The sequence below is a fragment of the Juglans microcarpa x Juglans regia genome, chromosome 3S (genome assembly GCF_004785595.1).
Source record: "Juglans microcarpa x Juglans regia isolate MS1-56 chromosome 3S, Jm3101_v1.0, whole genome shotgun sequence".
NCBI lineage: Eukaryota > Viridiplantae > Streptophyta > Magnoliopsida > Fagales > Juglandaceae > Juglans > Juglans microcarpa x Juglans regia.
This window is the reverse complement of record NC_054599.1, coordinates 26347117-26359107: the sequence shown is the minus strand read 5'-3', so window position 1 is coordinate 26359107 and position 11991 is coordinate 26347117. Positions and strand designations below refer to the sequence as shown.

Below are 11991 nucleotides of genomic sequence, written 5' to 3'. Positions count from 1 at the left end.
TGTATATATTGTAAAGATCATTCGATTTTACCCTAATTGCAACAAATTTGAGTACTCATGATCAATTGAAGCTGCATTCAATTCTCTCCGCCTCATGTACTACTTATATTTCGTTGACTTATAGATTAGTATGCTATTATTATTTGAAAGGGAACTTAAAACGCCTTTGCACCAATGATGTTTGGGAAACTTACTTGTTGCTTGAGTGTTAGAAAAGTACTGAAGCTACAAAAGTATTGGAGGCACCGCGGCCTGTTAGCTAGGACGAATAAGGAAAAAATTAAAATAAAAAAGTTAAATCAATATTTAAGGTTTAAGTGATTCGGTAAATCGTGTTTACGTATACAGAACTGTAAAAAATTTTATTTAAAATGATAAGCAACTATAGTTTGGTGTCCGTATAAGAGAATAATATTAATACAATATATAGTAAATTAATCTAATCAGCGAATCGGTCAGATCATCAAGAACCAAAATAGCTAGATAAAAAGATTTTGGTGCCTGAAAGTACACAATAGCTAGCATAAACAAGTGCTTAATTGATTGAATATTTGGCTGAGATGGGATCAGGGATTTGTAAGGACATATAGGAGATCAGCACGTATCCAAGCATGATAATTTGTTAGTTTTGAGACTTCGGCTTTTGTCTTTGATCACGTACGGCAGGGTATCATCGGAGACAATGTTGGGAATTAAGCATCTGATCTCTGTTTTTTTTTTTTTTTTTTTTTTTTTTTAAAAGAAGAGCCGAAAGTCACATGTCCAATTGTGACTCCGTCCCAAATTTTATTAATCAACCCTCACTTATGGCGGAGGAAAACCGTAGTTACAACCCGAGGCCTGGGGGCTACAAATATTATAATAAAACCAAAACCCAAGCCTAAAAAACTAACTAAACTCAACCACAATACAAAAGCCTCAAAAAAACCTTAAAAATAACAACCTGCAAAACAAAATCTGCACGAACATAGAGTGAGAAATGAAATGATCAAATGCAAAAAAAAAGACATACCTCTCAAAAGACCAGCTCACATAGCTTTCTATCAACTGCTTCGTATTCTACGTAAGTAAGGAAGGCCCCCTCTATCCAGCCTAATGTTACCCCTAATAGAAGGAGACAACTCAGGAAGAGACAACCATGATCCCGTAATACCATTAGCACCCATTTTAGCTAATCCATCCGCAACCGAATTACATTCTCTATAACAGTGAACAAATGAAACATTAATCCCAGCTAGACGACTTTGAATTTCATCCCAATAGTCTTCCATATACCATAAGCCACATCTTTGATTCTTCAACCAATTTAGTACTAACAAGGAATCTAGTTCAATCTCCACAAATAAAAAACCCATCAATCCAATATATCGAAGCCCATGAAGTAAACCCATCAGCTCAGAATAATTGTTCGAATGATGCCCCATTGCTATTGCAAACCCACAAACCAGATTACCTTTCTCATCTCGAATAATTACTCCCGCACCTGAAGGGCCCGGATTACCTAGAGAACAACCATCAACATTCAGCTTTACCCAACCTTGCTTAGGTTGTTTCCACCTGACCGGAATGACAATCTCTTTCCTCATAACATTTAATGGCATATTAAAACATTTTAAAATACCTTCATCACGCCGATTGAGCAAATTAACATTATTAAGTTTAATTGCAATCCAAGAAACCCAATATTTGATGGAACACCAAACTTGTTGTACCGATTCCATTACTCCTTCCATCCGAGCTTTACAACGACGGCCCCATAACTGCCAAGTGATGATTGCTGGAAGAATTCCCAACAGTTGACCAGGACGATTAGAATTCTTAGCCCTCCTATACCAACACTCCACCCTCTGTCTCCATGAGCAACCTTCCACCCAAGGAATTCCAAGAACCACCGAACATATACGCCAAATTTTTTTAGCAAAATCTCCTCCCGCAAGAATATGATTAAGATCTTCATAAGAATAACTGGAACAACAATCACAACGGGAAACAATAGGAATACCAATTCTGCATATTCTATCATCCACAGGAAGACAATCATGTATGGCCTTCCACATCGTGATTGAAATTTTTTTTGGAAGAGCAGAATGCCAAACCCATTTTGCCCAAGGGAAATGTGGTCCCCTCAAACGAATACAATTCCAAACACTCTTCGAAGAAAAATTACCGTCATCATTAAGGAGCCATATCAATATATCTTTCCCATGTTTAACCCTACCCAATTGCATAATAATATCTTCAGCTTTTTGATGTCCAACCAACCCAGCAAAAATCTCTATATTCCAACCCAACCCAGTTTTACAATCTTCCAACTTAAGATTTGGCATACTCGAAATCTGAATATTATGACTAAGAGGGGCATCATCAACCCACTTATCATGCCAAAAAAGAAGCTTACCCTCTCGAACTCTCCATTTAGAATTTGCTTGCACTAAAGGAATACTTTTCAAAATCATCTTCCAAAAATTAGACCCTTTCTTTGGATCCACCATAGAAATATGCCTATCACCAACATACTTAGCATGAAAAAAATTAGACCAAAGAGATGTACCTTGCAAAAGATTCCAAGCTAACCTCATATGTAGAGATGTTTGCACATCGTGAAGACTCCGAATACCCATCCCACCTTCCGAGACAGGCTTACAAATATCCACCCAAGAACGCCATTTTTTCTTAGTTTTTCCATCTTTTACACCCCAGAAAAAGGTGCTGATGATTTTTTGAAGTTTCTCAATAACAGCTTTAGGCGTCCTTAAGATAGAAAAACTGTGAATGGGAATACTTTGAAGCACATGTTTAATGAGAATCAGACGCGCCCCACTGGATAACATTCTGGCTTGCCATCCCTCCAATCTACATTGAACTTTAGCAATCAAGTCATCAAAATAAGCTATTTTCAATCTTCCTGAAATAATAGGAACTCCCAGATATTTAAAGGGAAAAGTCCCTTCCGTAAAACCTGTGAAACGAAAAAGTGCCCGACGTCTAGAAATAGGAATCTGCGAAGAGAAAAATATAGAGGTCTTGTTTTTGCTAACTACTTGCCCCGACCATTGTTCGTACGTCTTCAACACATCAGAAATAGTTCTTAAGGAATTTTTGCCCCCATTACAAAAAGGCACCATATCATCCACATAAAGTAAATGAGAAATAATGGGGGTACCTCTTGGATGGTAAAAAGCAGTAATCTTACCCATTTCCACCTGTTTTTTTTATCATCCTTGTAAAAATTTCCTCAACAATAATAAATAAATAAGGAGATATAGGATCTCCTTGTCTCAACCCACGACCTCCTTTGAAAAAACCTTTGGGGACCCCATTCATGATCACAGAGAACCAAGGATTAGTGATGCATTTTTGAATTAACATGCAAAAAAATTCTGAAAACCAAAATGCTTTAAGAATATGCAAAAGAAAAGACCAGTCCACACTATCATATGCTTTAGCTATGTCAATCTTCAAAACAACATTTCCACCATGAGCCGGCTTATTAATAGAATGAATCAATTCTTGTGTAATACTAATATTCTCAAATATGCTTCGACCCGGAAGAAAAGCTCCTTGTTCAGGAGAGATAATTTTTGCCAATATGGGGGAAAGATGATTAACCATAATTTTAGTGCATATTTTGTAAAACACGTTACACAGGCTAATTGGCCTAAACTTATCAAAACTTGTCGGATTATCCACTTTAGGAATTAAAACCAAGAAAGTAGCATTAAAGAACCTCGGAAGATTCTTACCTCGAAAAAACTCTGACACCGCATCAACAACCTCATTACCCACTATATGCCAACATGATCGATAGAATCCCGATCCAAACCCATCAGGACCTGGACTACTATTTTCCGGAATGGAGCAAAGAGCTTCATAAACTTCCTGGGATGAAGGAATATGAGTAAGAAATTCATTTTCACCCTGAGAAATAATAGGTATGACCAAACCCCCCAGATTCGGCTCTTCACAGCAGGAACCAACCTCCAGGAATTGTGAGAAATAAGAAATAGCCCCGTCATGGATTTGTTCTGGTGAGGAAAGAGTAGTACCACTGCAAGTTTCATCTCTTTCACCACTTTATGGTTACGCCGACTGACCGCACGGAAGAACGAAGATGACGCTTCTTCCTTCTGAATCCAACCTTGTTTAGCTTGTTGAGCCAAACGTTTTTCTTCCCTATCCAACCAAACTGAAAGCTCCAATTGTGAAACCACGAGATCATCCTCTACATCTTTGATATATTCAGATTGCAGACTGACCTCCAAACCCTTTATCCGTGCCTCAAGCTCTGCTATATGAATTTCTGTCCTCCCAAAAATGTGCTTATTCCACTCTCGCAATGCAATTCTAAGTCTTTTAAGTTTATTCATAAGCACATTTAAGCTTGAGCCTCCAACCACCTCCACCTTCCAAGAATTCAAAACACAGTCAAAAAATTGGGCATGAGATACCCACATTTGCTGAAATTTAAAAGAAGGATAACCATAAGTAACAAACGGATTCTCCAAAAAAATCGACATCGGTGCATGATCAGAAGAGGTACGTGATAAATATTCCAATTTAGCATCCGGAAAAATATCAAGAGCCGCTGTGTTAAGAAAGCAACGATCAAGCCTCGCCCATTGCCTAGATCTCCCCGAGTGACCATTACACCAGGAAAAAGAATTCCCACAAAAAGGCATATCAAGAAGACCACAAGCACCCACCCAATCATTAAACTCCTCCATAGCCAAAGCTAATCTTGGCCGTCCCCCTCTGCGTTCCGAATCATTCCTAATAATATTAAAATCTCCCATCACCATCCAAGGTAATTGGTGAATATTAGCTGCCATCAAAACATCCCACAGTCTTCTATGCTCCAAATAGGAGCATTTCGCATATACAAAAGTAATTCGGACAACATTAGGATTATCAATACGAACTATCAAAAATTGATCACCCATATACTCAACAACAAGATTTAATTCCTGAACCCAAAACATCCATAACTTACCTCCGTCATCAACATTAGAGCAACAACAATCAAACCGCAAACAATCACGCCACAAATCTAAACTGGAATTACTTACCATAGGCTCAGCAATAACAAGAATTTTAGGAAGAAATTTTGATACCAATTTTTTAAGGCGCTTTCTTGACGTACCTATCCCCAGAGCATTCTAATACAATAAAGATGACTTCATAAATTAAGCCGGGCGGGCTTATTTACGACCCTGGAAGAACCTCTTATCTTAATACCTTTCCCTTTCCTTTTCTTATTCAATTTAGAATCTGAATCCGAAGCCACAATATTGTCTTTAGCTAAGTGATCCAATGACCCTTCTGAGTCCGAATCTGAGCAAGTGTGACCATCTGAGCAATAACTCTTACGCGCAGCCTCCGCATAAACTGAATCATCTGCTTCCTGAACAGAGACCTCCTCCAGCATCCGTCCTTCATGAGTTTCCGTTTGCAAAAATTCCATAATGGGTGCAAGCATGCCCCCAGTTTGCAAACCTGTCATATCAGTCTTATTAAACCTCATTAACCAGCCCACTGGCACTGGGCCTCTTCAGAAACTCCAGATGACCAAGGAATTGATCTTTCTGCGCTAATTAAACACACATAATTAACTAGCCAGGGTCCTTAGGGATCGGATGTCTGCTAAAATAAGCCATGTGGGTATAACTCAGATAGTATTTCAGGGTGCCAAAGCTAGAGATGCCAGCCTTCGTTCACTTCACACATGCAAATCATGTAGTTCCTTATAAGTTTTCACAAAATATATAGTACTTTTTTTTTTTTTTTTCATTTCTCTTTTTTAATTTTTTTGGCCCTTGTCCGGCCAGTACGTAGTACGTACTAGCTTGCAGGCGCCACAGAATCTATTTTATAAGTTAATTAATTACGATAAATACACATGATGCCACAGAATCGTCCCATAAATAATCACAAATTCTGTTCATGTGACGTTGCTGATCGTTTTGACTATATATATATATATATATATATATCTCAACTTGGTCGCGTCAATACAATATATCTCGAATTGTACAATTTAATCTGTAATAAGTTAATAACTACAATTACTCATGATTCTTCAAAACGCCGATCGACTGCTTAATTTATTGGTACGTACGTACGTACATTGCAATCAATATTGCATGCTTTTGTGGCTGGCTTGGACATCGACTTTACACGTACATTGATGATCATGGCGGCTTTAAAAGTGAAGCATGCTGAATTTAGAAAAACCAGAATTCTATTTTTATTTTTTAAAAAAAAAAAAAAATAGTTGACTTTCATCTTCTAAAAGATCAGAGTGAAATTTTGACCAGACAGATACACTGGTACGTACTGAAATTACCAGTATAACCAATAGTACTGCAATTGATTGATCATGACAAATGTTGACAGCTAGAACAATACGCACGCGAACCATGAGAAGCATGCACGCACATACGTACTAGTAGTACCATTTAAATAGTTCATTAATTTGTTTGATTGCGACAAATTTTAGGACATGAGCTACAACATAATTAATATATATACATGGCAGGCAAGTGCAATCTTTCCCACATTATTGTGTAGATTTTACATAGATAGTGGATAATAATATCTTGCGGCAAGCTTCATACATATATAGAACATAATTCGCGTACACCGAGCTTCATAAAAAATATGCTTAGTTTATCGATCGTCGAATCTCAGTACTGTTGGAAGCTTGATTTTTCCACTCATGTCGGCAAATTGCTGATGATGCTATATTACTGACGGATAGGCAACCACTGCATGCAGCTCTCAAAATGGAATTAATTGCTAGTGTAGTTGTAACCTGTTTCAATTTCCAGGACTGATCATTAATGGATTATTTAAACGCATGAAGTAGTAATTGCTGTAATAATCTTGACATGGTATATATATATATATATATATATATATATATATATATATATAGCATGCATGTTCGCATATATATTGAGGAGATCTATAGTACCCTAGTTCCATTGCCCAGCTTTCTGGTAGTACTTCGTTGTTTTGAGGCTGCGGCTGACTTAGCTGGAGATGGAGTAGGGGTGCGTGCAGATCGAAACCTTCGCTGATAGTGTATGCAGGAGCAATGATACGATTTCTACTTGCAGCTTCGTTCATTTCCCTTGCTTTATAAACCTAATTAAGGTGCAGATTAGCCTCTTTTTTAAGCTAATTATAATTGGGTAGAAGATCGATATATAATTCCTTCACCTTCTCGTGTTTCAAGATAAATACCATGCATGCATGGACCCTGCAGATCATGTATATCTAGCTTATTAATTGGTGTTCAATTTCGTTCTTTCTTTCCCCCTCTGAAGCTAGGCTAGCTCTTCATGTATGTACGTACTAAAATATTGAAAGAAATACAAAGAAGAAAAGATGATCAAAAGGTTTAATTTACGGATCGATGCATAATTATATATAGTTATCTGGCCGCTAGATCATCAATGCGTACCTTCGTTTTCAATTCCTCGTTTTCTTTGCGAATGAGGTTTATCTTCTCGTAGAGTTCTAGACTCTCCTGTTGAATGAGGTTTCCCTACAATGATATGAAATAAAGTTAGCTTATGAATTAAGTGGAATCGGCAGCAAAACATAAACTAGGGGAAATATTGCAGCCTTTTTTTTCTCCTGGAAAACCTTGATCTGGTTTAGTTCTTTTATGGAAAATACTTTAGATACAAAAGGATTATACAAAAGTAAACTTACAAATTGACGTGGTATGATTAAATTCTAAATTTAGTTTTATAGTAAATTAGATCTAATAGATCCTACAAAACTACATTAGTTTGTAAATTTATTTTATATAATTTCTTTGTATACGTAGCAGTTCTTTTCTTTTATTTGGTTAGTAAATATTTTTCCTGCAGAAAAGAAAACCTACGTAAAGGTTCAAAGTGTGTGCTATCTATTCGTGGAATTTTGAATTGCTGGATTAAATCGCAAGTACTAAAGGCTAATATTCTCATACTTTCTTCTCTCGAACACCCTTCAAGCTCATTTCCAGCTGAGTTTCTAGGTTTTGTAGATCTTCAACTCTCAGACTAGAAAGTTCTTCGCCCATCAAGTGCCTGCATGCATGCATAATAGTTTCAAGTACTGTAGGTTATATACTGAAAGGAAATTAGTGCTAAATTAACACATTTTAAGTTAATTTACTACAAAATCTTACAACCCGTCAAATCATGTTAATTATTAACTTATTTGTGTCAACATGACTTGCTGTTAGCTAGCAGGTAGGAAGATGCCTTTGAAGATGATTCAAGTCATCCTCGTCATACTCATGCATGCTGACCATCACCTGCATCCGCACTAGTCATGACTAATCAACCAGAGGGAGTACTAGAGAATGAAAGAAGTCAGTACGTGTCCTTGAATCTACGAGTCTAACACAAATTAAGCTGAGCCTAAAAGTTTGACTTGGCCACAGGAGGCCGTGCATTTTGAGCTGGAGGGAAGCAAATGAAGGGAGGTTTTACGGCTGACCAAACAAGCGAAAACTGAGTTTGGGCTAACTTAATTTAGTTGAGGTTAGGCTTGGAGCTGTGAGTGTAATTCTAGATATGGTTTGAACACAAGTACTTGATACAGGCATGCATTTTCCAACCCCACACTAGAACCTACTGTGTTTGCTTTTTATTTTAATTAACACAGATGTTTAATTACTTATTTATTCTTTTCATGTCTGAAAATTCCTTGGTAATTAGGTATAGGAGTGGCAATGCTGCCTCTCTCATGGCATTTATTTCGCATTAATAGTTTTCAATTTGAATGTTGATATGGTTTGTTTGATATTCATTTTATTGAGCTTGAAATGACTCTACGTACCTGTGGCATTCTTCCATGTACTGCAGTTGTTGCCTCGAGGCTGCTGCCTCTCTCTGCCAAAACTATCATGAATGCAGTAGATATTAGTCTATGGAATATGGATCGTAATGATCGTTTCATTTTTAAGTCATGTAATAAGACTGCATGACTAAATATATCTTTTCTTTTATTTTTATGTAGAAGACGGCATGATACATGCATTACTAAATCATTTAAAAACTCTCATGAATACTCATGTATAAGCATATATAGCAGTTAATTAATATATGAGATCAAATGCTACATCTACAAAAATAAACTTACAAACTGATATAATTTCATATGATACATTAAATTTACTTTACAACAAAAGTGGCTTTATAATATTCTAACTTATTATAAGATCAAGTCACGTCAGTTTGTGGGTTTACTTTTATGAAATCGGATTTTTATGGCTACATAGGCATTTCTCCTTAATATAATATATATATATATATATATATATATACACATTATTAATTAACAATATTAGTTAAACTGTATATTTGAGTATATGTTTATAATATATGAATGGCTGGCATGGAAAGTGAGTTAAAATTAGCATATAACATGCAAGGTAATTAACCTGCAGTACTAGCTAGATCGATGCTGATTTACAAGTTAATTACTTTATCGTCGGTTTGTTGCTTTTTTGTAGTCATGGATAAAACATGATTTATAATAGTACTATACATATGCATGCCTGATCTATTATTAATTGATGCATGAACTTGTGGAGCTAGGAATATGCATGTGTGAGCTAGGCATGATCAATAATTACCTTGACTTCCATATTAGCAGGATTGTACTGCTGGTCTGCTTTCTCTTTTTCTTTGATGTAACGCCCAACAACAGATTTAATGCTGAAAATATACATTGGGCAGCATTATCATCATGATAATCAAAGTAACCTTCTGCAGACATTTATAATAACAGAGAGAAAGCACTATAAATTAACTAATTTTGTTGGGTTAATGTTAAAAAATTGAGGAAACAATCAGATACATGCTGGCTAGAACGACTGTTGCTGGGTTAAAATCTTAGTTACTATCCAGTGGATGTAAATTGGTTTTGATTAAGAATATTAATGTAGCGTGTCTATTCATGATGTGTTATCAATCTGGCCTTAAATGTGTCTGCGCGCGTACCAAAGTCTTGAATTCGATCAATCCAAAACTCTAGAGTTTAATTAAAGAGAGATATAGAGATAGACATAAAAAATGGATTTTATATTAATGGATGATTTGCTATCATTGCCATCGATTCCAATGGAAATGTACTATGGTGGTTACTGTTCATGTGATTAGAATTAATGTTGTGTCGGACTTGTAATATATATATATATATATATATATATATATATATATATATATATCAAATTGCTTCAGCGTAAGTTACCAATTAATCATCTGTCCAATCTCTTGAATTTTCTCTTAATTTGTATTGTATATAACCTTTTGTTAAAAGAATCTTACAAATATAAAATGCAAACTGGTTTCTAGGAATACCAAAAACAGCTAGCATTATTATAGAGATGATCATCATGCTTTTCGAAATCAGCATTAGTTTATTGACAACATCATGAATAAGTACTGTATGATGAAAAAGATATATTTTTTTCTGAAATAAAACAAAAAAAAAAAATATTCTTATAATATCAAAACCTGAAATGAGTCTATTTCTAGACAGAATTATCATAAATACACACACACATACATGCATGATATAGAGACAAACACACACAAGTACAAATTACAGATTGACCATCTGCGCCGAAGTCAAGATTTACTTTTACTTCTCCACTTATCATTCTAAAGTACTCTAGTCCATCCATTTTTGTCAAACTAAAACAGATGTGGAAACTTGGATCTTCTCTAGAAAATTAGTAAAAGTTTCACCAGCTAAACTGAAAATGTCCCTATCTAAGTACTGAATTTTATTACTCCAAGTTAAACAAATTAACTAGCTGGAAGCTGTTTGATTCCTCGATATTGAACTTGAACAGAAGTATCTTAAAATTCCAAAAGTCCGTTTCTTTGTTGAAACAAGATCGATGGTTTCATGGAATAAATTAGCTTACGGGTCTTCAAGGTTGAAGTATATAGATGCATGTCAATATTCAAGGTTCTTCAAAATGAAAGCATGCTTAATATAATATGTTAGCATAACCCACATCAGTACTATTTCTTCGAATGATCAGAAGCCTACCTTATTATTATTATTATTATTATTTTTATTAAATACCTACAAAAATATATAATTTATCTGCAACATGATGATTTATGTTGTAAAAGAGCTAATCAAAAGAAACACACAAACAAAAGATTGAGAAACAAATGTAGGTAGAAAAACTTAAATCGCTTATGAATTATTAATGATAAATATGTAAAACTTTATTGATCAGAGAATGAAACCTTGTGCTAGCATAATCGTATAGCTTGTCAGTGCTGGAGAAGACAATGACCCCAACTTCTGCATCACAAAGGATTGAGAGCTCCTTGGCCTTCTTCAGCAACCCTTTTCTACGCTTTGAGAAAGTCACCTGCCTGCTTGTGGAATTATCAATCCTTTGGATTGCTATCTTCCCTCTCCCCATCGATCTGACCTTCCTTCTCCGATAATCCTCGGTGTTTCCTCGCTCCTTATATCGGCTGGATCGGCACAAAAGAAGATTATAAATGGTTCGATACCCTAATAATCAATAAGAAAAGAAAAGGAGAGAAGAAAACTTTCTGCTATAGATAACAAATGATCTGCAAACAATAATAATAGTGAAGGAAAGCAAGATGAAGATGCAAAAACTGAGCTTACTTGTCTGGATCTTCAATGGAGGACGAGGAGGAAGGAGAGACGAGGAAGAAGCCCAAATAATTAACCTGAGATGTGCAATCTGGTGCGAATTTTTATTCTTTATATGGAAAGTTGGGGAGTGGCCATCCCTAAGGAAGTAAACCTTTGTCGGTATTTATTTTTGGAAATAATTTAGCTGTCCTCTGTACCCCCAGTCCTCCAAATGGTTTCAACGATTGGCTGCTAGGTGTACTCACGCGAGTGTTTAAAAAGAATTGTACTCGCTCAGTTGGGTTGACAATTTCGGGGAGAATCTATCGAACGAGTGTGAAACACTGTGACCGC

General features: G+C 35.9%; 1 protein-coding gene across 3 annotated transcripts; it reads right to left on the bottom strand.

Annotated features, from left to right (window-relative positions):
* Nucleotides 1–6510: 6510 nt before the first annotated feature.
* Nucleotides 6511–11781, bottom strand: LOC121258025 (MADS-box transcription factor ANR1-like). Of its 3 annotated transcripts, none has more exons than XM_041159343.1 (8): nucleotides 11668–11781; nucleotides 11271–11507; nucleotides 9638–9719; nucleotides 8839–8900; nucleotides 7982–8081; nucleotides 7466–7549; nucleotides 6974–7146; nucleotides 6511–6811 (listed from the first exon to the last, which is right to left on the bottom strand). In XM_041159343.1, exons 2-8 carry the CDS (start codon nucleotides 11450–11452, stop codon nucleotides 6796–6798), a joined length of 699 nt encoding a protein of 232 aa, XP_041015277.1. In that variant the 5' UTR covers nucleotides 11453–11507; nucleotides 11668–11781; the 3' UTR covers nucleotides 6511–6795. The 3 variants fall into 3 exon arrangements, 2 of the variants coding, with proteins under 2 accessions (XP_041015277.1, XP_041015278.1); XR_005939314.1 differs by lacking the exon at nucleotides 6511–6811 and adding an exon at nucleotides 7222–7356 and having other exon boundaries at nucleotides 7005–7146; XM_041159344.1 differs by lacking the exons at nucleotides 6511–6811; nucleotides 6974–7146; nucleotides 7466–7549 and having other exon boundaries at nucleotides 7976–8081.
* Nucleotides 11782–11991: the final 210 nt, after the last annotated feature.